The sequence below is a fragment of the Osmia bicornis genome, chromosome 15 (genome assembly GCF_907164935.1).
Source record: "Osmia bicornis bicornis chromosome 15, iOsmBic2.1, whole genome shotgun sequence".
Classification (NCBI taxonomy): Eukaryota; Metazoa; Arthropoda; class Insecta; order Hymenoptera; family Megachilidae; genus Osmia; species Osmia bicornis.
Window position 1 is genome coordinate 7,142,898 of NC_060230.1, and position 25,039 is coordinate 7,167,936.

The 25,039-nt window shown below is 42.1% G+C and overlaps 1 protein-coding gene across 3 annotated transcripts in view; it reads left to right on the forward strand.

The window, feature by feature from the left end:
* Nucleotides 1-23,564, forward strand: part of LOC114877712 (protein grainyhead) — a 52,611-nt gene extending 29,047 nt beyond the window's left edge. Inside the window, exons 3-13 of one of the 3 annotated variants that reach the window (XM_029190646.2) lie at nt 4,369-4,729; nt 4,807-5,190; nt 8,732-8,991; nt 10,315-10,483; nt 14,452-14,563; nt 14,881-14,975; nt 15,112-15,282; nt 15,376-15,561; nt 16,390-16,842; nt 18,022-18,086; nt 19,383-23,564. In XM_029190646.2, the coding sequence (XP_029046479.1) occupies nt 4,369-4,729; nt 4,807-5,190; nt 8,732-8,991; nt 10,315-10,483; nt 14,452-14,563; nt 14,881-14,975; nt 15,112-15,282; nt 15,376-15,561; nt 16,390-16,842; nt 18,022-18,086; nt 19,383-19,668 (2,542 nt within the window). In that variant the 3' untranslated portion in view covers nt 19,669-23,564. The remainder of the gene's footprint in view (nt 1-4,368; nt 4,730-4,806; nt 5,191-8,731; nt 8,992-10,314; nt 10,484-14,451; nt 14,564-14,880; nt 14,976-15,111; nt 15,283-15,375; nt 15,562-16,389; nt 16,843-18,021; nt 18,087-19,382) is intronic. The other 2 variants (XM_029190647.2, XM_029190648.2) reach the window with 2 other exon arrangements.
* Nucleotides 23,565-25,039: the final 1,475 nt, after the last annotated feature.

Here is a 25,039-nt window from a genome sequence, read left to right on the forward strand (position 1 = left end):
AAATTATATAAACAACGTTGTAGAGTCACAAACTCGTAAGCTACAAATTTTTCCAAAATCAGTTTCGACCCGAAAACGAAGTGAAATTAGAAGAGTCTCATCAAAGATCAAGATCCCCGGATCTAGTAGCGGCGCGTGTTCACAATACAAAGCGTTTGAAACTTCCCAAAAGTAGTTGTTCCGGGAACGGGGCAATTCACGTTCGAGGAAAACGGGCCAAAAGAGGCGGTCGCGTGGAGGCGGGCGGGAAGTGGCAGGAGCCAGATCTCACGTGCACGTCGTACGCATTTAAATTCGCCGCTTCCTCGGGACACTGTGTCGTGGAACGTCAAAAAACGCGCGTACATATGCATACCGTGGAGCCGGTGGCGCGTGCTGCGCGCACAGGTGACGTGGTGCGTGCGTGCTCGACAAGGTAAAAAGCCTGTCCTCTGCTCGCGTTGCCGAAAAAAAGAAAAAAAAAAAATTAAAAAACTGACCCGACGATAATAACAATCATAATAATAATAGCAACGAAACGAGTGACCCGGTCGAGCCGGTACAACGCCACTCGGCAGGTTCCTGTCTTTCCAGTTCCGGTTCTTCCTCGATGAGTATACTCGTACTCTTCCGACGCCGATTTCCGGTTTGAGAAACGCCGATTCCGGTTTCGAACCGGGTCCTACCTGGTAACGCAAGCTGGATACCACGTAGCTCTTCTCGACCCCCTTCGGGAACCTCCTGACCTCCTGCTTCGAGAATGCCACACGGATGGGACCTTGCGTGATTTTCGGCAATGTTCTCTGGGATCGATGGGTGGGTCCGGGGTGTAATTTATCGGAGGTTTCACCTGTTAACTGGGCACCAAGAGTTACCTTTCAATTAAAGTTAATGGAGAGAATGTATCGTGCGAAAGCAAAAATGCTCTCTAAATAAAGAGAATAGAAGGAAGGAGTTCATCAAAAATTAAGAGACTCCATATTAATATCAACAAGTCAGTGCAATAGTTTTAATTATAAACGGATATTAATTTTATTTTTAGGTGTCCAGGTTTTGCACCTTCTAGATATTCTTGGAGTAATGACGTTCTTTCTGAAAGTTTAACTTGAAAATATTAAACAGAAACTTTTATTTAATTTAATAATAATTTGAAAATTGGTAATTTTGTTACATCAGAATGGTTGAAAGTTGAATAGCACAATGTACTGTTGCCAAGGTACGTCGATTTCCTGGAAGTTGGCGTACCTAATATCGCATCCACGGTTCCTCTTCCTCTTCGAATGACGAGCGTACGCTCGCAAGTGTACGATGACCCTCGAACGACCCGACGACCTCGAAGCTAGCGAGGTACGTCTGCCTTGTCGTCGATAATGCTGCACCGTAAGCTCGTAATTGCCTCTTTTGCTCATACGAGCGCAAACGGTACGCGCGTTGCGTGGCGACACAGCAAAAACCGCTCGGTCGTCTAACGTTACGTGGAATAATTTAACCGTCTGCAAGGGAAACGCTGGCAAATTCATGAATTCGTGGAAAATCGCCTCAAGAATGACTGGATTGAATTTTCTGTAAATATAAAATTTAATTACAAATTTGGAAATTCATTTTTTTTCTTATAATTCAACCCCCAAGTGAAATTTCCATCCTCCCTGCAATGTAATTCTTACAACTGTACATGGTGATTAATTGTAGGCTGGCGTTTAATTTCTGACACATTTCGCATAATCGCGTAATTATGCTCGTTACGAGGAAACGCATTATTGTTTTTGCCCGGTGAAAATACGCGAGAACTCGTTGCTCGCCGCGCAAATTCCTAACAGGAATCGTCGCATTGTAACGCGACCATTAACAGCATTATAACGGATTCCCCTCTCGGAACATCAACGCGATCCTTGATTCGAAACGTCCCAGCATTTTACGACGTTTTATAAATTATTTAAATGAGAAAGGAGGAAATTGAAATGTCTTGACGTTCGATCGAGGTTTACCTCGAACGTCCTCGCGTGGATATACTAGTAAAAAGCTTTTCGAGCTGTTGAGATATTAGCATTTTATACTTCTTTATATTTTGTAATGCAACGTTTGCCAAATGGAAATCATCATTAAATGTGTTGAAATATGTTTGAAACTTTGAAAACTTCTAACCGCTCTATTTCCTATCTTTATAGGATTTTCAATTTACACTCCTCTATATACAATATTTAACACTTCAAATTCTCTCGTAGAATTTCTTAAGAGGACTTGTTTATTTCATTTGAAGAAAAAGACGAAACCGTCAGATTTTTCGTTGACCTTAACTACTATGTTTCGCTCGATTTGATTCAAATCAAACGGAAAACGATCCTGTTTCCTAAATTGTAATATCAATAGCAGCAGTGACAGAAAGATTCAACCAAGCTCGAAAGGATTAACACGTCAACGATCTCGATAGTGGAGCACAGGTCGTCGACAATCGAGCCTTCTGCCTTCTCTGTACTCACAATGTCTCGGTAAAATATTCCGTGGAATCCGAATCGGCCGAAGGCTACGTTCTCGTGATTCTACACGAATATTTTCCTTCGATCCTACATCACGGATTAGCATCGCATTATTGCGTGCCGGCATTAAATCGACGCGGAACGAATACGCAGCGTCTGCGCCGCTGAGGAGTCCTGGATCCATTTCACGTAAGCCGAATTCATGAGGTCGAAGCCGGTGCCTATGGCCTCCGGTTATGACAGTCTGCAGCTTTCCATCTCGAAAAGGACCACGCCGCGTCCGGGTACGCAGGGCTCGTTTTTCCAATCCGCACCTCTTCAAGCACAAGTGTGCCGAGGGCGACGACGTGTCACAATCCTCCCCTCTCGCCGGTATCACCCTTTTTTCCTAGCTGAAGAAGAGGATCTCCGGCCTGGAAACGACGCCGGGCAGACAGAATTTTAGCATCGACGGAGGAAGAAAGATAGAAAAGGAAGGGGTTAGGAGACGAGAGAAGAGATCAGGTATCAAGTGTAAAAAAAAAAGGCGCTATTGTACGGGAGCATCTGACCGTAGGGTAGGGTACCACAGTGGCGATGTTCAGCGACCAAGAAAGAGACGCGTAGCCGCTCTCTTCTCGTGCCGGAAGAAAGATGGAAGAAAAGGAGAACCCAAGAAGAGACCGGTGAACCTGGCACACCGGCAAGGACGGTACATAACTGGGAAAGGGAAGAAAAGGGATGAGATGTAAAGAGTGGAGGGAGGGGGGAAAAAAAATATAGTGAAAAGAGAGAAAAGGAAGGGGATAGCGAGAGGCTGTCGTATGCACCGAGAGCGTTGGCAGTTTATAAGGGTCCCCTGTATTGTGGATACGTATTATCATGCTAAATATAACATGTTAACTACTTCGCATAATGCCGCCCCGCGATCCTCTCGATTCACATCCACCGTGTACGACCGTTCGACGAATCGCGTTTCCGCGCCCGGAAAATTTTATTGCCATAGCGTTCGGCAGATGGAACGCGAGATAACGTATGCGTCGTGTAAGTTCCCAGACTCTCGATTCACGATGAAATCAGACTAACTGGGAGAAATTGATTTTTTTATTCGTCAAAGGGGTGATTTCACGTTCGATGAAATGCGCCTAATTATTCGAAATCGAATAGATATCCAATGTGATTTCTATTCGGATATCGAAAGCGAGAAAACAACGATTAATAGCTGAATAATTGATTACCGATGGAAAGGAATGCACGTATCGGTGCTTATCGTTTATATTTAGTTATGATTAGAGACCATTGATATTTATCCGAGGTGTCTTTATCTGATTTTTCCCGAGAAATGACGGTATTGCAAAACAGCCACGCCATAGCGTTATTGATGAGACACATTACGCATTTATTCGCCGTGACGGACCTTGAAAATCTATGAATTAATTATACTTTATACACGGCCCGATGATATCGTCATTGAGGCAGGAGATGACAAATGTACCGTCGACATCGCGTTGTCGATCGCGCCTCTACGCTGCCTCGTCGTAAATACTACTCTGCACAATAAATTGCTCTGCTCGTTAGCTAATACGATATTAACGTTTATATATAATAGCTTCCCACGAGGCAGAGAGATTCAGCCAGAACGTTGGAAAGAAGGATCGTCCGTGAAAGGCTGTAATTATCGTATCAGGGAAACTGTGAAATCAATCTTTCCGAAAAACAATGACGATGATTGACTCGTCAATGAAACCGACGATTTTTCTCTTCTTTCCTAGATAAATAAACTGTCGTATTTTAATATTTTTTTGAAATGAAACGATTTCGACACGAGTACTTAACTCGATCGATCCCAGAATTCGAAAGTCGATCTGGAATTCGAATGTCGGGCAGAAAAGAAAGAGCACCGGTATAAAGGTCGATTCTCCACGGACTGTTGAAGGGGTGTTATGGGGCAAAAGCTGCTGGTGCAGGAGGCGCCTGGCTCCGGTTCCGGTTCGACGAATCGTATGGAAGGTGGCGAAGGTGCCGGAGGAGGGGAGCTACACCACTTCCTTCATCAGTACAACCAACAGTCCCACAGTCCCGGACAGAGCCTACAGGGTGGCCTTCCGCTTCCGCTTAGCCCGCAGTCGCTCAGACACGACGGTTCGTCGAGCGCCGGGATCACCGGGGTGAAAAGGGAACCGGAGGATTTGAGCTCGTCGCGAGGCGGACAGCAGCCCAGCAAAAGGCACAAACAGGCCCAACCGGAGAGTCCCACGCCACCGGGCATGTACCATCATCATCAACATCAGCTACAGGTAAGAGACGATCAAGTATGATCTGTGCCTGATTCTTTCCTTTTCATTAATATTTAATATCGCTAATGAAACAACAGGTGCAACAGTACGGAAGCCCCTACGACCCCTACAGCTCGTGCAGTCCCCGGCTACAGTCCACGGCGTACACGTCGACCTCGGCGACAGGAGCGGCGAATGCTGGTAACCAGAGCGGATTGCACCAGGAGGCGACGGCTGTCTACGTGACCGGTGACGCTCTACCACCCTTGGCATCGTCCAGTTCCTCCTCGTTGTCGACGACGACCGCTTCGTACACGAGGTACGAGGTTGTGCCAAGCTCTTACGCGACGACACACGCGATACGCTCGTCCTCGAGCAGCAGCAAAGTCCTGACCGTTGATCTTCCCAGCCCTGACTCTGGCATCGGCGCCGACGCTGTCACACCAAGGCAAGATCATCATCCACCCACGGCGCTGCACCAGGTTAGTTTCAATCGAAATAATTATACCATCGACGAATCTATAGATTAACTTCCAATCTAATTATCTCCCTTGTATTTGATCTTGATCATCCTTGATTCATGGAGATCTTAGTTGTAGTCGATACACGCGATCAGATTCATCCTCGATACCGCAGGCGCACTTTCTACCTGGTTGATCACTTTCCATCGTCGTTGATTTCGTGCCCATACACCGTAAAGATGTTCCGATCGCTAGCAACAAATTAATCGGACAACACCTACCATTAAACGTTATCGCTGCCCCATCTCGCAGATATAACTTCTTCCACGCGCAATCATTTTCTGCGCACTCGCTGGAACAGAACCTAACACGGCCTGCTAACGATACCAACCGCTTTACATAATCAGCAACGCATATCTATTAGGGATATCTGACACGTTTGCCTGACTTCAATGAGAATCGTCCATTGTATCATGATTCTGTAACGTTACGATTCAACGGAGTTATACTAAAAATGATGTATTATTAATTCTTCTGTTAAATAGTAGGGGAAATTTTTTGCAAGATAAATTGAAACAGAATTTATGTAACGATATCGATAACAATAATATGGAAATTAGTGTGTTCAATTTTTTCATTATGACCGTGAAAAACATTGATTAATGCTGACTACATAAAGTCATTATGTTGATTAATTATCGTGCCAATTAGAGTGATCTTTATTGTAAAATTTCCATTCCGATCGAATCGATGAAAATTCTATCGCGTTTCATTTTTATGATTAGATAAAATTAGTAAATTGCACGTGTATGGAATCGTCCAGTTAGCCGAGGCAAATTGCCAGCTAGCGGCTAGCTATCTCGCATAATTTTCGCGCCCGTCGAACGGCCAACGATCCGCGCCGGACCATAAGCGATTCGTCACTCCCACGCATGCTCGGTTGTCGCGGGTAATCGGCCGCTTCCGGAAACATTAATCGTCCGACGGGTGCAACGGGCGGCTCGACCGTGCGAGTTAAGTCATTAGCATTAGCGGTTGACATTACGAATTAGAAAGCACGCGTTCCGTTCTGCTCTGCTTGCACGCGTCGTTTAAAAATGAAACGCGACGCGACGGATCGCGCTCGTCCAGCTAGAATCATGACGAGGCTGTAATTAAAATTTTCATCCACGACCTGTTACCGCTACAACTTTCCTCTTTGCTCTTTCTACGACGGAGAGGTAATTTCGGATAGACTACGCGGCGATCGATGACTTCCGGGACGAAGTCGAACGCAGCTGGCTCTCGCTTGTAATTACGGATTAAATCTTTGATGCTTTTCCATCCGTGCGACCCCACGCGCGTAACACTAATGCATAATAGTCGTTACACGGTTCTACAGGCATTACTACACGGCTGATAAGAAGAAAAATCATTCCTAAAGACTTTGCTAAGCTTCGAATCGACCGGTACCGTACGCTATAATTATTTAGAATACAAACGTTTAATTTTCACGTTCATTTGCTTAAATATCATTTCACCGGTGATATTTATTTCAATTTTCTAAGCTCCGTCGTTTCGCAAGTTTTCGGTTCGCTGAATTTTACAGCTCCATGATTCGGTGATTCGTAGGTAGCCGGTGTAATTTGAAGGGTTAATGGGTTGGAACAAAGACAGGATTAGAATTGCAATTATTATTTTATGAACTCTTAGATTTTCTAAACTATTCGTTTAGAATGATAAATAGTAGCGAAACTATAAAAGCCAACCTGTTCCGACGGAGACGGAGAACTACTGAAAAGTAGCCGATCAATGGAGTACACCGGAGTAAAGCAATCTCGCAATATTATAGCGTAAAATAATCGTTATAACCGAACCCGATCATTATTCGACGTTTAATCGAACAAGCCGTATCGATACGAGCATTCCAATCTTTTTTTTCTTTCTCTTCATAATTTCCCCTTGCCAATCGAACACTTCAACTTTTCCGATGGTCCTTCGATGGATCCTGTAATTTGCTCGATACCTTACGATCTGTTGCGATATCGCAGCGTTCCTAAACGACGCGACGAAAGGTAGAAGAAGGCAATACTAATAAACTAATAACAAACGCGTCAATGTTTGTTTCATACGTGTACAATAAAATGGTACGTCAAATCACGTGGAGACACGTGTACGTTACACGAGTTGCTGCGCGCAGAAGAATAATTAAATCGACGAAGAGGAGGAGGAGATCTAATGATTTGTGACGCGATTAAGCAAATCGATCGATAGAAAAAGAATTAAGATCGATCGTTCGCGAACGATATCCGATGGGATAATTGATAGCATCGAAAGAGGCGTAGTGTTTGCGCGAACTACCTCCGTTGGATCGAAGGAAAACTTTGTTAAACATTATTATCCGTAATGTTCGCGATAGTGGGTTGGTCGTTCTGGTTAGTTCTGCATGGTTCCTCGAGTTGGTGGAGTGGATGGATCGCTTCCGCGATACCGTTCGTCAGGTCGAGTAAACGAGCTGCGGTAACCGCGTTACATTCCAACGAATGAGAACACGGAGGCCTCGCATGAAGACGTACGAGTGAATAAAGCATTCGGAGGGCCCGTTTATTAAGAAACCACCGCTGGAAGCGTGCGGCCGACCCGGACAATTTTACGAGACCGCAACGCCGGCTTATTTCTACCGCGCCGATGCTACTTCCGCTTTTGTTTCGCGGAAGAACTTGCCCTTCTGGCTACTTCTTAGGGCTGCTTCGCGATTAGAGGTGTGAGAGTACTCGTAATTTACAAGCCGTGCTGAACTCGCTTCGATTGTTCGAGCCGAGTCGATCGCTTGAATTTGTCGAATTACTCGAAATCGACGAACTGTTTGAAACAAAAGCGAGCTACTCGAATATTCGAGCCGTCGCGACATAAAATTTCGATTTACTTGAAAATGAATTTCCAGCTCGAATATTCGAGTAGCTCGCTTTTGTTTCAAACAGTTCGTCGATTTCGAGTAATTCGGAAAATTCATGCGCTCGACTCGGCTCGACCGACCGATCATTGTTTGACTCGAAATTCGAATACTCGCACACCTCTCGCAATAACTCTTCTCTTTTCGCATGGTATATCGAAGATCGTTTATAGATTTGCTTATTATTTATCAGAAAAAGTCTTGTATTTCCCTGCAGGTACTATGGTACAATGAGCTAATGGGTTAATTCGATATTAATGCAATCATAATATTAAGTATATTGCTCGAAGAGATTGAACGTTAGGTGGATGCTATCAGTTAGCACGTTCCTGTAATTTAATCGGGTAATTGCGAGAGGAGAAAAGAAACAGAACCCCGAACCGCCGTTTCAGTAAATTGAAATGTTACATTGTAAGATTAAACTGGGCATAATCACTTTCACCTCACCAGTCATACGTGTCGGGGATCAAGGAAACGTTTAACAAACTCTCGTTAATATGCAACGTTCGATTACACTGGAGATTTTTATTCGAAACAACGAGTTTCGAGTAGTGGTTTTAAAACTCTTAATTAAGCTATTCGAGTAATTTTCTTTTTAGTAACGATGAGCTTTTTTTGTTGTTCCTGCAGTCCTCTTTCGACTACACGGAATTATGTCCCGGTGGAACGGCAGCAGGAGCCGCTGTGGTCCTCGAGAGCGGTGCAGTGATACACCATCAACCGTTGCAGCTGCAGTTGCAACAGAGCCACGCACAGGCGCAGGTGCAACGCGGAGCCCTGGTGTCCTCGGCAGCGACCACACCGAACCCTAACCCGAATCCACCGAGGTCGCGACCTTGGCACGATTTCGGCAGACAGAACGACGCGGACAAGATTCAGATACCAAAAATGTGAGTACCATTTCTGACTTCTTCAAATTTTATAGCAGAGCGCATCCAAGGTGCAACGAAATTTCTTAATCAAAAGCAAAATCCCCTTCAAACTAGAGGAGTGCGAGTACTCGTAATTTACAAGCCGAGCCTAACTCGCTTCGATTGTTCGAGCCGAGTCGATCGCTTGAATTTGCCGAGCTACTCGAAAAAATCGAACTACTCGAATATTCGAGCCCTTGTGAAACTTCGATTTACGACGGCTCGAATATTCGAGTAGTTCGATTTTTTCGAGTAGCTCGGCAAATTCAAGCGATCGACTCGGCTCGACCGACCGATCATTGTTCGACTCGAAATTCGAGTACTCGCACACCTCTACTTCAAACTCAACCAAACTTCAGTCGAATTTTTCCAAACATAAGTTAACCCTTCGATTATAGAAATAGTGAAAAGACCTCCTCAAACCCAAGCAAACTTCCTAAAACAATCTGAAACCATTTCAAACTCGACGATATCCTGTTGAAACGTAATCTACTCCGTCGAACGAAGGAAGCTGCTCCCCAGCAGGATCAACCAGCAAGATCAGCGGCCGCAAGTGTGTACAGAAGTTATAATAAGGCTGAACTAGGTAGGCGGTGAACAGGAGCAGAGTCTCGTAGGCCGTTCACCTGGGCCAGGCTCGGTTATCGGCTCGTATGCACCGCACTGTCCTGGTTGTTCTCCATTGGTGACCGGCGCGACTGAAAAATAAAGAAACGCTACGAATACGAAAGCAAGACGCGTGTCGTCGCATAGATAAAGATAATAGGTCGGCTCTGTAGGCGAAAAGCTCGCTGGTTCGCCGACGATAGCCAGCGCGCTGGGAAAAGCTACGCTTCCTTCGGATAAGGGTAATCGCCTTTTATTTCGCGTTTCGCGGCTCTATATTTAGCTAGCCGGTAGCCAGTTCGTACATTGGATACCTTCGCCAACAACTGGCCTCTACGAGACCGTAAATGTTTATCGGGCAAACGAAGAATGTTGCGAGTAATTTCGTGATAGAACAATTGGTGATCGATGTTATCTATTGAAAATTTTTATCGACAATTTAGGAAGGTAGAACGAATAGAAAGAATATTATTCGTAATTATTCGCATAATCGTGAAATTAATCGAGCTCAAGTTTTGTTTACACAGTGGTAAGGGGAAAAAAATTCTAATGTATGAAAATTATAGTGCGGATACTGATTTGCTTGTTCATCCGCTGACAAACGTAAATGAATAAGTTAATCGGTGCACATATTTATAATTACCGCAGATCGAATGATCTCAACACTTCTTTTAATAACTTGATATCTAAACGCAGATTTTCCGCCTATGGATTCAAGTACCATTTGGAGTCGCCAATTAGCACGTCGCAGCGTCGGGAGGACGACAGAATCACGTATATCAACAAGGGTCAATTCTATGGGATCACGTTGGACTATGTTCCTGATCCCGACAAACCCACTTTGAAAGCTGGACAGACAGTTAAGGTAAGAAAAATTATGATAATCAACATTTTATCGTCTTTCAACGCAATTAAATACAGTGGTACCTCGGTATACGACCTTAATCCGTTCCTGATGTTTGGACGTATACCAAACCAACCTTTCCCATAAGAAGTAATGTAAATATTATTCTCATGTAAAAAAAACTATTGATATTATACCTACATTAATGTGGTTGTAAAATAATTTAAACACTGTTTAAACAAATGACGCAAAATTCACACAAAAGATTTATGTCCAAACAGAACGTATTCCGAGGTACCGCTGTATTTAAAAAATAACAAAAGAAACTTTTAAATAATCTCAATATGAAATCAATGATAGAAAATACCAAATTAAATAATTAAATTGAAAAATTAAGTGTCTATGTTCTTAGTAACTTGTATTATAATATATGTCTGACCATATACACGAAATACTACTGAAAAAATGAACACCACTTGCAGTGATGCTACAAGCAAAAACGTGACGTACGAACGAATCAATAAGGTATTCCTCTTGAATCTTCTAAAGACGAAGCGCATCACGGTGTATAAGCATAATCCATAAGCTCGTTTGCAAACTCCTACGAACGGTAGTAGAATTCGCGCGGCCCATGAAGCCGGTCGAATCGAAAAGAAGAAGTCGGACGAGGTCGTTTGTTCTCGCGGCCCTAATTGGCAGCACAGCGCACCGTTAGCAATTTCCATTCTGATAAAGCTGCCGATTCTCCTTTTTTCCCCTCGCCAGGCTAGCAGAAGTTACGACTTCCTCGTTAATTGCTAATCGAACGTTCAACCGCGTGACCGGCTAGTTACATTCACGTGCACGCTAAAGAACCAATCCAAACTTCAAATTCCTGTTACGTTTATCTTGCCATGAAAATTTTCCAAATGTTCTCCAAGAGTCGGTTAAAAATTTTTTCAAAGGAATTTCGAACGTCTATTTATAATTGGTAATTATCCAACCCTCCACTTTCTCCGTCCTGTTTCTCCTCCGCTTCCGTGTGTTTACCCCGTTTACCACTTTTTCTTATCCTTTTGCTCTTGCAACCGATTCCTCCTTATTAACCACTTTCCCCGTCTTCCTCTCCATTAACCTCTCCCGCTGCCGATAAACCCGTATTTTCCCCGGCCGCGGCCAATTCTTCGCCCATTCACCCGAATCAGGAAAAATCCCTTAACCGTCGCGTAGCAGGCGAACATGCGTGCACACCGGTCTGCTTAGTCGAGCGTGATTCTGTCGCGACGACCGATGTCACGCTCACGCGAGCCACGCGTTATCGTCGACGGGCTCGAGCTGCCGTTGGATTTTTCATCGCCTACCGGCGTTCAACGGTCGCCTGATTCTGAATTATTTGTCGGCAATCTGTACGGCGAGGCTGCCTCGCCGGATACGTTAACCCGCGAAATACGCCTCGGGGACACGTGTAACTGGTTCGCGAGAAGGTTAAACTTTATCTGATCGCGCGGCTACGGACAATAAGGAACTGGATAAACACACGCGATAGAAGTATCTATTCAGATGCGTCCTGTCGGTTCAAAGGACTTTCGGTTAACATCTTAATTACAAATTGCACCGAAATTCCAAGGATCGCGTATAAATAAGAAGTAGGTAAAAGTAGAGCGAGATTCGCTTTAAAGTCAGACCGGAAGTGAAAAAAGAAAAAAAAAAGAATTTGGTCATTCATTGAGATTTCTTACCGTTTGGCCTGTACAAAAATGACAGAAAGTCTAAATCAGTGTTTTCCAACGTGGAGCCCTCGCCCCACAAAGGGGTAATTTGATTGTTAAGGGTGGCACTTTGAAAATGGACTCGTCCAGAGTTTTCGATTGCCATCGAAAACAGACATGGCCAAATTGCACCCAAATTCCAAGGATCGCGTATAAATAAGAACTAAGTAAAAGTAGAGCGAGATTTGTTCTAAAGTCAACCCCGGTCAGACCGGAAGTGAAAAAAGAAAAAGAAAATTCAGCCATTCGTTGAGATTTCTTGCCGTTTGGCCTGTACAAAAGTGACAGAAAGTCTAAATCAATGTTTCCCAACGTGAACGGGGGGCAATTTGATTGTTAAGGGTGGCAATTCGAAAATGCCGCAGTCGCTATTCGACCTGAGTAAACGTCCATAATTATCAATAATTAAAATAATATAGAAAAATCTTTCATTAAAATTATTTCCTACTTGAATTTCGGTTCTCCATTATATGTTTTGAAAATTGACTTACGGTGTTTCCTCAACAATTTCCTAGTGATTTCTTTGTAAAACCTATCATTTACGTTTCTTCAGTGAACAATTCAATTTTTGAATATTAAAAATTATGTTTACGTTACATAGGGGTATAAGAATTTTAGAAAGGCTTAAGTGGGGCAGGGCACAAAAAGGTTTGGAAGCATTGGTCTAAATGCTTTAGCTCCCTTCTCAATATTTTCAATCTTAGACACGGGTTGGCTAATAATTGCAATTTTTGTCCTGATTTAAATGAATTTACCTAAATGTTCAAAACAACAGATTAAGGAGAAGCGTGAAAACGCGATCGGCGACCATTTCGAATGGAAAGTTGAGATTATCGGTTTGTTGGTCGGCAGAAGTGCATTCGAGTGGCGGGCCGATTACACGCGTCATAAATCACACGGTAGCGTGTAATTATGTAACGGAGATTATAGATTCCAGCATCGACATCGAGCCGAAGGTTGTGGTATATCGAACGTGAAGTTTTTCGAATTTTACGCATAATGACGCCTCGCTCGTCCCCCGGTATCATTTGCCTTCAATGATCCATCAATGGCCAGTCAGACAATGCACGTTCGGTAATGGAACGTTCCACCGGTCGATGGAATCTGCTGACACACGGTAAACGCGAATTTCGCGTGAGCGTGGCATCGCTAGAAGAACATAGAGACACGCTCGAACGGGCGCACACGCAAATCGTATAAATCAGCCGATACCGTATAATCCAGTAGCATAAATTGCACCATTCGACACTGCTAATTCCCAATAAATGGCCGTCTATCCTAAGATAACCGAGTTTTCGAACCGATTTTTTCCCTTTTCTTTATCGTTCGCAAACTGTGTCCCGTGATTCATTGGTGAAAAAATGCCGTTACTCTCGGGGTGCAATTATGTTGATTAATTGAGAGAAAGAGACACGTGACAGTTGGAAGTCCTTTTTTTTTCCTCGCCTAACCGAGCGACCGCGTCTTTCGATTAAAATTGCGATCGTCGATCGTGGCTGCAGTTCCAGGACTCTGTAATTACGGGATATAACGTTTCGTCGTATGAAACGGTGTCGCGTTAACAAAAAGTTTTATAGACTGCTAAGAATTGCACGATAAACCAATAAAAAATATGTTTCAACAGGTTCGATTCTGTTCGACAGATCGGTGTCTTTGATAAGCGTAATTATTATTGTTAATTTTCTAAATTATCCCTTTCACCGATAACTTAATCATTTATTTAAAAGAAATTTTGCAAGCTGATAAAATGAAGCGTTAAAGCACAGGTGTGCCATGTATACCTAACTTATTTAATATTATTTCTAATTTATTGTTAGTTTTATTTGCTACCAGCTTATCGTTCCATCAAAGCATCGTAATGATCACCTTCTGTCTTACCGCAAGCTCGCTCACGTATAATCATTATTACCTCTAGCTGGCTATTTAGATGTCCAGATACCAGGTGTTGCCTCCGAACATATCACTGATATTTCTCTGCGATTTGTTAAAAAAGAGAGCGCAAATAATAGTGGCAATATGGGAGCATAAAAAAAAGAAAATTTAATCGTCCATACGACTCATGAATAAAGCAAACTTCTCCGGATCTTAACGAATGAAATTGCAAAAAGCTGTTTGATTCTTTGCTGGAATTGTGAAAAAATCCGGGACCAAAGCGCGTCACCGGAAGTCATTCATCTGCCCTTACAGCATATCGCGGTTAATAAAGTACTTATAACATTCTCTTGATGTTTTGTCACGCAGAGCGTGGTAATGTTGATGTTCCGAGAGGAGAAGAGCCCAGAGGACGAGATTAAGGCGTGGCAATTCTGGCACGGAAGGCAACATTCTGTCAAGCAACGCATCCTGGATGCCGGTAAGTAAAGCGTGCAGAATTACCCAGACTTGATCTCATTAAATCTTCTGAAAACAAATGATCAGCCTCGGCTACTTGTTCCAATTACGATTATAATTAATCCACACTTTACTTGCGATGTAAAAGAAAAAAGAAAAAAAAGGAAAAGAAGGATAAAATAAATTTTTGATTATAAGTATTTTTGCGCAAGCTGCTCGTTACAGGATAATAGGCTCTCGGTAAGATCGTGTCGAAGGAACGTTTCTAAAAGGAATCGCGCCCTTTTTGAACCGTCAAAGAATGATTTGCGATTATTATAATAATCTATACCATTACAGACACGAAGAACAGCGTGGGATTGGTGGGCTGCATAGAAGAAGTTGCGCACAATGCGATCGCCGTTTATTGGAACCCACTCGAGTCCTCGGCTAAGGTACGAGAGGATCCTTTGATTTCCATTTGCATCTAACAATCTATGGGAGGATCTAAGACCGTGCTTATTCACGGCCTCGTTTCACCACGGTATACTTCAGATTTTATTTAAATATCCTTTTTCTATATTATTTCAGATCAACGTGGCGGTGCAATGTCTCAGCACAGATTTCTCCAGTCAGAAAGGTGTGAAAGGATTACCTTTGCACATTCAGGTGGACACTTATGAGGAACCACCGCCGCACGCCCACACGTACACGCCACCCTCGCATCGCGGATATTGTCAGATCAAAGTATTCTGCGATAAGGTAGAATTGAATTTTATTCGATGGAATCAACGAGTTTACTGGCAGATGTATCTTCTTTCTTGTAAAATGATAAATACGTGGATGTTTATTCAGGGAGCCGAAAGGAAGACTCGTGACGAGGAAAGGAGAGCGGCGAAGAGAAAAATGACGGCTACCGGGAGGAAAAAACTGGACGAATTGTACCATTCCGTCACGGAGCGCAGTGAATTTTATTCCATGGTGGATCTTCATAAGCCACCGGTTCTTTTCTCGCCACCGGCTGAGCACACTATAGACAAGGTACTTGTCAGGATTTCTGATCGAAGGAGCTGTTCAAATTGAAATAGAAATATGCAACAACTTGATATTTGCAAACAACGATTACCCTTCCTCTGTATTTGTCTTCTCTTTTTATTTTTCAACTATGTAGACACGAGCATGATAGTACTTTATTAAGAGAATATTCTATGTACCTTGCAACACGTTTAACATCTTCACGGACACTTTCACACACACGAATTCAATTCACGAAATTAAATCACATCGCAATAAACGTTCCGTGAACGTGTTAATTGTCTGAACACGAGATGTCAAGACCAGCAAGGTTGTCTTTAACGGTAAACTAACAAAATGCAATGAGAAATCAGGCACGATATGTCTGCGTAGTATCCACCACAATCCTCTGCTCTCAACACCGCCAAAACTCTCCACTAACCGCAACTCTTACATCGCCATAACAAACAATAGCAATTTCCGTGAAAGGATAGTACCCAGCAGATTAGCGAAGCACTGATACACTTTAATTATGAAATACAAAATTCTCTCTTAGACAACTTTGATTACTACAAAATTATTGGAACCCTCTAGCTTGTTCCTTAAACCTTTCAAAGCGAATTAGTGTACTTTCGAAGCACTTTCGGAATCTCTGTTCAAAGGAACGTGGAGAGTTGGCATTTTTCCTCGCGTTCCTTTTGAACAAAGCAGAAAAGCCAGCATGCCGAAAAAGTACACCCCCTTCTGAAAGGATGAATTCTAAAATGGGTACACGCGGTTCGCATAGAAGGCTCGTAAAAATCAGTAGAAGAAAAAGAAAAAAAAAACATATCTGTTTCTTGTTTTCCACGACAGTTCTCGACGATGGAGTTGTCGGGCTTCTACGGAGGTGGCGGCGGGGGCGGTGGCGATACAGACACATCGTCCCTGAGTAACGGTGAGGGCGGAGGATTGAAGGCAGGGGGTAGCAGCCCTTATCCTGCCTGCGGCAGACCCAGCTTGCCGGCCCTCAAGTTCCACAACCACTTTCCGCCCGACAATCTGACTAGCCTGCACGACAAGAAGGACTCGTTGCTGATGCAGGTGCAGGAGCTGCAGGGCTCGGTGCTGCAGGGTGTGCAGCAAGCTGGTCTCACTGGCACCGTTGTATCCGGGGTTGGTAACCGGCTACACTTGCAGCAACAACCACCCCATCTACGGCCGGCCGACACCGAGGAAAGGGTGATGCTGTACGTCCGTCAGGAGTCGGAGGACGTCTATACGCCGTTGCATGTCACACCGCCGACCGTCCAGGGACTGTTGAATGCTGTAAGAAAAATCAAGGATTAATTCTATCGCGACGACACCTGTTCGAAACATACACACACTCGTGTCAGGCATCCCTTGGATATGTAATTTCCTTGAAACCTGACGAGTTTAAATCATCCGGCCTCGGTTCCACAAAGGGCAGGAAAATTCGTACGGTGATACGATATTATTCGCAAAAAAAATGTGAAACGTTGCATAAGTAGAGGCGCGTTAAGCCCGGGTGCGTTCGAAAGTACGATATTGCTCGATTCCATCGTCTATATTTATACCGTACAGGGGAACGTTTCGAAACCTGTACGGTAAGAAATCCCTGATAGAAAGCGACACGCGGAACGTTTCGACGTTCGCGACGTTAACCGGCGATATCTTGACGCGTCCAATTTATCACGTTTCTACGTGGCCGTGTTCGATTTGACGTTAGTGCCCCCGGTATGAATAATGAGTGATGCGCGAGAGTAACACGAGATATACAAGAAACACACCCGTATATACGTATATATATTATATATAAGTATTAGCTATGCATGCGAGAGCATACCACACCATTTATTAATACCTGTTGCACCGTTCCATTACGCTGATATTAATATTAACGCGCATGCATCACTCCTCCAAAATCCTCATTAATTAATACGATACGAGTGCGATGGATCACGCACACGATAGATATCATTAACCCCTGAGATCGCGAGATCAATGCTTTCGACGTTAGAGGTGCCATTCACATTGGATTATTGGCCAACTGTACGCAGATATGGTCACGTTGTTATGTGGCAGAAAAAAGTGGAAAAGAACGTGGTATTTTCTTTTTTTTTAATTATAATCGCGATTTTTTATTTCATACGTTTCGTCTCCCTTTTTTTAAATAAGGACGAAGGACGATATTAAAAATGGGCGAATTTTGGTATTGGGGGTGGAAAAATCAAAATTCATCTATTTTTGATATTATCTTTTATCATAGAAGATAGGGGGATTTTTTTGTCGAGCAACCCCTGTTTCTCTTTTTCTCTTCCTCCCCCTCGTGTGTCTTTCTCTTTTTTTATTTTTTTTAATTTGTCTATCTCTGATATGCGTCGCGTCGCTTCGCGATAAAGAGCCTCCTTGGTAAACCGCCTACGACGACCGATGGTCCGCAATCACTATCAAAATTCTAATGTTCTACTTTTTTCTATTTTACAGATTGAGTCAAAGTACAAAATTGCATCCTCGAGTATTAATAACCTCTATCGCAAAAACACAAAGGGGTAAGTTTAGTAGAGTGTCATCTTTACTTGCATGCACCGCCCACACGTAGTGCATGCCATAACGGTGACATTGCCTGACTCTCTCCGCCTGGTTTGCTAGTCTCTGTCTGTCTATCCCTACTTCCGGTACCGTACACACCCTTAACTTCTTCGATACCAGCTATTCAATATACATATTCTCTCTAATCTTCTGGTACCTATGGATCTCTCTTCTCTTCTCTTCTATTTTATTCGTTCTACCTGAGGAACACGAGGTTCCTTGTTGGCCAGACTGATTCAAACGAGCTTTCTCGTTTAATCCACCGACTAATCCGCTAATCTATCCTCTCTTCCTTAAGTCTTCTATTTCTATCCTGTCACGAGTATTCCCCGTGCATGCCTGCCCGCTTGTCTGCTTGCTTGCTTCTCCGCATGTATTCCTCCTCTAGGATCAGCGCATGTTTCTTACCTCTCAAACGCATCACGCACTTCATCCGCATGGATACCTTTCGTCTACTCTTTCTTGTTTATACACTGGACGGAATTCCTGCTCTCTTGTAATTTACTTTCGGTCGACCGTGACTTCAGAAACGTCGCGTCGCATTGATGAAATCGACAGACTTTGCTGGGAACTTGAGACGTTATTTAAGGGTGGAAATAAGTGAACGGTTGATATATTATTACAGGGGTGATTTTAACTCTCTGGAATGATTAAATTATTTAATAAGCAACAAATCTGTCGTAATATCAGAACACGAACGACGAAGTCCCGTTTCGATCGTACTCTGCTTAAAATACGCATCGTCAAGCGAAACGAAAGCGAATACGCCGGAATGCGATAGAATTCATATTTCCTGCCCCTTAACACGAAACGAATACATATATAAAAGCCGGGTCATACGATCTCGTTTCTACATTCTATATAAGTTTCACGCCTGTTTCAAGTACACAGAGAATCTCGAGTTCCGTTTCTTTGTTCGTACCTGTGTGTATACATAACAATGTGTTTCTTTTACCTAGAAACCGTAGGAATATCTTCTAGACTATATAAAGTATCAACAAATTATTTTTGTAAATATTGCATGGTATGAAGGGTTAAATTCGTCTTTTCAAATGGAACTGTATAAATACATATTTTTCTTTTTCAGATCATTCGGTCTTCTATCTTTCAAAATAACTTTCATACAAGATATTCCTACATTTTCAATTAAAAATGACACACTATGCTATTTATATTTGGATAAAAATTTTAAGCAGGGTAGTCTCGTGTCGTTCTATTTCATTTTAATTAAAAATCACCTCGTCGTCCTGTTGCAGAATTACAGCGAAAATTGACGACGACATGATCCGATACTACGTGGACGAGGATCTCTTCTTGCTGGAGGTGACCCACTCCAGAATGAACCCGGACCCGAGTAACGATCGCAACCCGAACAATCCCGGTTCACCGGGTGATCCCGGCGATCCTGGCGATCCACCCGCGACCGCTGGTTACGACGTCACCCTGATCGAACTACCCTCGACCCCGGCTCACGTGGCTCATTCACCGTTAACGAACTCGTCGCACGGTCACGGGCACGTTCACGACGGCGGGAACACGTGAAGCGACGATGGGACATGCAAGAATGAAAGTATATGTAACTATGTAAGCTTTCCGTTTTGTGTAAATAAGTCTGAGAGAAGGAGCGAGAGGATAGCAGCCGTCGACGATCGCGGAGGATCGTCGACACGGTGCAATGTGAGAAAGGGACACTGGGACAGTCCGATCGGAGAGCTTTTCAATAATTACCCCAGTTGTTGAAGAGTATCGTCGTGCAAGCAATGGAACAGGATCTTTGATCGTGTTAATTACGATTGTTATCTTGCCGCAACAGTGCTCGAAGGATCATCGCGTTTTAAGAAGAAACAACCCTGAAGAGGATCGAATGGAAGAAGATCGAGAAGATACTTGGGACTCCATGTGATTGGACTGCAAAGAAAACGAGAAACTGTTCGTAACCGTACAACTTAAGAAGTCAAAAAACAAAAAAAAGCGATTGTTAGTTTATAGTGATCGTCTTGTGTATCGTTTTAGAAGACCGCTGGTTGATTTGATATACAGGCTGTTCAATTACGAGTTTCGTGTATGTTACATTTCTGTATTTTTTGATTATCGATAAAAGAGAATGTTATTGCAAAGATTGGCTATAAACACTTTGTTATAAGATTGTAGATTAATATCATTTTACCAGGTGGTGGTTGTCATCAGTATTACTTTTTCAACTGTTTTTGAATTAATAAAAGCTCGTGTAAATATACAGGAAATGCTTGCTTAATTGAACAGCCTGGTAATAACGGCGAGGTACTCGAATCGAAACACAAGATCGCGAAAAAGTATATCCGTAGCCGTGCAAGGCGACTCGTTATTTTATATATTTGTTTGTTTTCACTTGTGAACAATTTATATCGATGGTTGTTAGCTTGTAGAGTAAATCGTGGCGTCGTAGTTGAAACGCGAACGCGATCTATTATAAATCAATCAAAATTGATTTAAGGACTCCCTCTCCGACTCCCTGTATCCCCCTGTTAAATGTTAAGTTATACGTATGACGTATAGATGTATATGAGAAATCAATTGTATTTTATCGTATCGTCGATTTAGAGTTTAAATTCTTGTTTACGGCGTTCAAACCCTCGAACGACGGTAGCCGGGTCAATCGTGACCCAGTGATCTGACAATACTCAGAATTATCAAATAAAAATCTTACATACGTTAAGAAAATAATAGGATCTAAAGAAATAGTAGAAAATTTAGAAAGTTCAGATGAAATGAAAATTTTAAATCATTGGGTAGGATCGATAGAGACCCAGCTCCGTCATACGAGGGTTAATGAAAGAACAACGCGATTGATTAATCTGTTAATGATCGGGCGCGTTGATCGAGCAAGCTTTTATTTTATACCAAGACTATGAGAACTCTTAATGTCGCCATTCCAAGATAGACGGGTGCCATCCAAGCATTATCTCTTCATAGCGTTACGTTCATACACTTCTGTTCGATCTTTTCTCAAGCACGCGCGATAACGTCACATCATACCGAATGATCAAGGACCTACAATATTCCATATGGTTCGCGTGAAACGCTGCCAATTTCTTCCGCAAACTGTTCACCTTCGTGTCTCACTATTTATACGTACCGTTCAAGGAGAATCTTAATACTGATTAAGCATTCTTAGGATACTTCGCCGTCATTCCAGATGCTCCTGAGTAGCCCAGGATCCTTTTGATATTATTACCAAGAGCAAGTATTAATCAAATACGTAATTTCTCAAGTTGGATGATCATGAAAGAGGACACAGCTTCGTGTATAAACTGTTAGTAGGGATTAGTTATGCGAAAAATTTCGATCGAATCACTGTCGCGGTTCATTGCGATCAGCAATATTTAGGATAGATAGTTGTATCGATATCTTTAATAAACCACAGTCGTTGTTAGAATGTTAGGCGATCCTTTGAGGACAACCGATCGAACAATTTATTTCATTAGCGATCAAGAGTGTATCATGGAGTGTTTTATCATGGAGACTTTCACTATGTACGTCCACTTGCCAATCTCTAAATCACATATATTGTACATACGTCGATAGTCCTCAAAGGATTAATCACGTGAAACCCGAGTTTATCTTGTTTATGGCGGAAACGACTCTGTGTAACTTCGTCATCGTCGTAGCTTTCGGATGAATGACAAGATATAAAACTATAAAATAGCCTGCGGTCGTATCGTTTTTAAGATTGAAGTAACATTAACGTGCCACTGGTGAAAGCGAGCCATTCGTCGTTCATAAGTATAGTGATTTTGTATCGCTCGCATGTACATACATGTATTATCAGGTGCAATTTAGACTTTTTGTTTTGGTCAGAAGGGAGTATGAGGAAAAGAGTGTTCTACCAGTTGCCTTATTTGTTCGTGTTCTTTGCGTGCAAGGATAAGAGGCTCTCCTTGGGCTCATCCTGGGTCCATCCAGGATTATAGACCAATGGTAGGTTCTTCTTCTTCTAGACTTACTTTTAACCAAAATAAACCTATATTGCATTTGAATATACACACTCACACGTATACATACTCGTATTGCACCCCTGCAAGAAAAATGACTCAAGTTTGAATTTTTTAAATTTCTGATGAATTATATGTACTTTTCAATTAGCATGAATAATTAATTTTGAAATATGTAACTTTTTTGGATTTTTCTTTGTATCACTTTTCTTGTGGAACAGCTGTACATACAACACTGTCATCAATTATAAAATCATTGTTAGTTCACGTTTAGATTCGACTAGAGAAGAAAAACTCATTGTTATACACACATATTAAACCACGACACCGATATCAAAGCAAGGATCAAAATACGCTTGTAAAATGCATATTATTATATGAGTACTATATTTTGTTACATCAATTGCAAGACAGCATATAGTTTGATATTACTAATTATATATATATACATATATATATGATTCTATTGACTAGATCTACGTAATACGTATATTATTATTAATATTATTATTTTTATACAAGGGGTGAGTGTATCCATGGTGCGAGAATGAGAGTAATATGGAAGGATCGAAAGAGGAAGAAGAGAAAGAAGAATGAACGTGGAAGAATGAATGAAGAGATGAAGTATGTCTGAAGTTCGACGGAGAAGAAGAGGTATTTTAGAAATATGAAGATTGTTAGCGTTGCTCCATGACATTTTTATTCGTAATCAATATCTTCCCCGACACCCTGCTCATTTTATTACCATATAAAGTTAGCCACCCTACCATCGACCCACCCCTCGAATCATTCTTCTTTGATCATTTGCAGTTAAGTCTCGATAGACTCGTCGCATTTGCAGGAACGAATCTTTTCTTTCTTTTTTTTTTTTTTTTTTAATCGCTATGGTATCATCCCTTATAATCTTTACGTTTATTAATATTATTAATTAATGTTATACATCCATGAAAGGCAGTCGCGTTACAGTCAGGAGAAGACCTCGATCGCAAACGAGACCCCAGTGAAGAGACGAAGAAAGGAGTATAACGCGTTCGTTTTCTTTTTTCTTTCTTCTCCTAATTTTTTATTTTGCGTCCAGGCATAGTTTTTAGAAGAGGAGCCGATTCGTGGCCTTCTCCTGAACGTTCGTCAGCCATCTCGATATCGTACTTAAAACGACGTAAACGACGATGCGATACGAGCCGAAAACGGCCTCGTTCTTTTATAGATGTTTGTTAGAACGTGTAAGAGAAGAAAAGAAGTTAGTGTGTTGATGATACGGCCGATTTTAGGCCGAGCGCGCGCAGTGTACTGTTTTGTTAAGGAGATGAAGAAGCAGAGACAAGTTGCGGAACAGAAGTGAATGCGAGAATATCGAATATAATACCGTTTTCGCGTTGTCTTGCCATCGTGAGATTGTGCCAGAGGTGATATTATATTACGCTGTTTATTGCAAACAATAAATATTATATTAGTACGTTTTATAAATCGCGCGTTGTTCTTCGTGATCCTTGAAATAATTCTTCAGGTTCTCAAGGACCTCTAAGCTCGCGGATATGAAGGACTTCTAGACTGCAAGAGTCTGCGAATTTGAGAGATTTTTAGTTTGGAGACTTCAGAGTGCCAAGGATCTCCAATTCCTAAAAACTCCCAAGTCCAAAATATCTCTGAACCATGCAAATTTTTCAATCCTCCAAATCCTCCTATTTATCAATATTACAATTCCAAATCCTATACAAAAGAATAATTCTACCAATCCTACGATCTCCCATAAAAGCAAATATGAATCCAAATAATCATCTATACAATTCCCATTCACAGAGATCAGAGATCCATACCTCCTGGAACATCGGCAAACCTGTTGGTCAAGATATTTCTGGGCATGAAAAGTTATAAAAGAAGGGCCGGGTAAAAAGAAGAAAAATAAAACGGAGCCATAAAATCAGATGACCGGAAAGTGGCTGACAAACTCTCAAAGAGATCCGCAAGAGTTTTATAGATGAGCTGCTAAGGATTCTCCATTGATAAATCATAAGATATATCATTTTTTATATTCTAACGGTCACATAAATAAAAAAATCGCATCTGATTAATAACTAATCAAATATTCGGGGATCGTTCCCTCGGCATACATTAAGGATCATCGATTTTCATATAACACTGCTGTGCGTCAGTGTACGTGGACATTGATGATTGTGTCGCGATATACGACCTTGTAGTGGGACACTGGCCCTAACGTCATCGATTCTTTTATACTCGATGCCTTTCATCGTTATAGGTGAAATTGTATAATGATCAACGAGTCGTTAATGAAATATTAAAATGACATTAACCCCCTGACCTCGATTCAGAATTATGCAATTTGTTTGCAAACATTCTTCAGAGTATCGAACAAGGTGAGACATACTTGTTATCAAACGAAGAGTACTTTAAGACTGTTTACAAGTACGTAATGAAAAAGTGATCCTGAGGCAACCGGTTTCCAGAAGGAGAACCTCGGATGGCGCCAATACAGGATATTGAACCAAATTTCATTAGTCCGTCTTGTTATCGAAACTTGTTCATGCTAAATCAATATTTTAATCAGTCAACTCGAACGTGAACTGAAAGGCTGTCAATATTCCTGATAGAAATTAAAGGCAACGATCCTTTGATCATTCTGTTGGACATCGATTTCCAATTAAGCGCCGTGTCAGCCAGTCAGACAATGAACCCGACACCTTTTCGTAGAAGGAAAAGATGAACGATTCTAAATATCCTGGTCCTTCTAAATAATTCGTGGGTATTTTTAGAAAGGTCTGGTTTAGTATCCTAAAATGGCAGGCCCTTTATATATATTTTGCCAATGACAGAAGGTCCAACTGGATGAAAAAGTAGGTGACCAAATTTTGGTTGAATAGAAACTCCACACCTACGTTCGGATGACCTTTCCTCATCTTCTCAAAGTGGAATATGCTACCAAA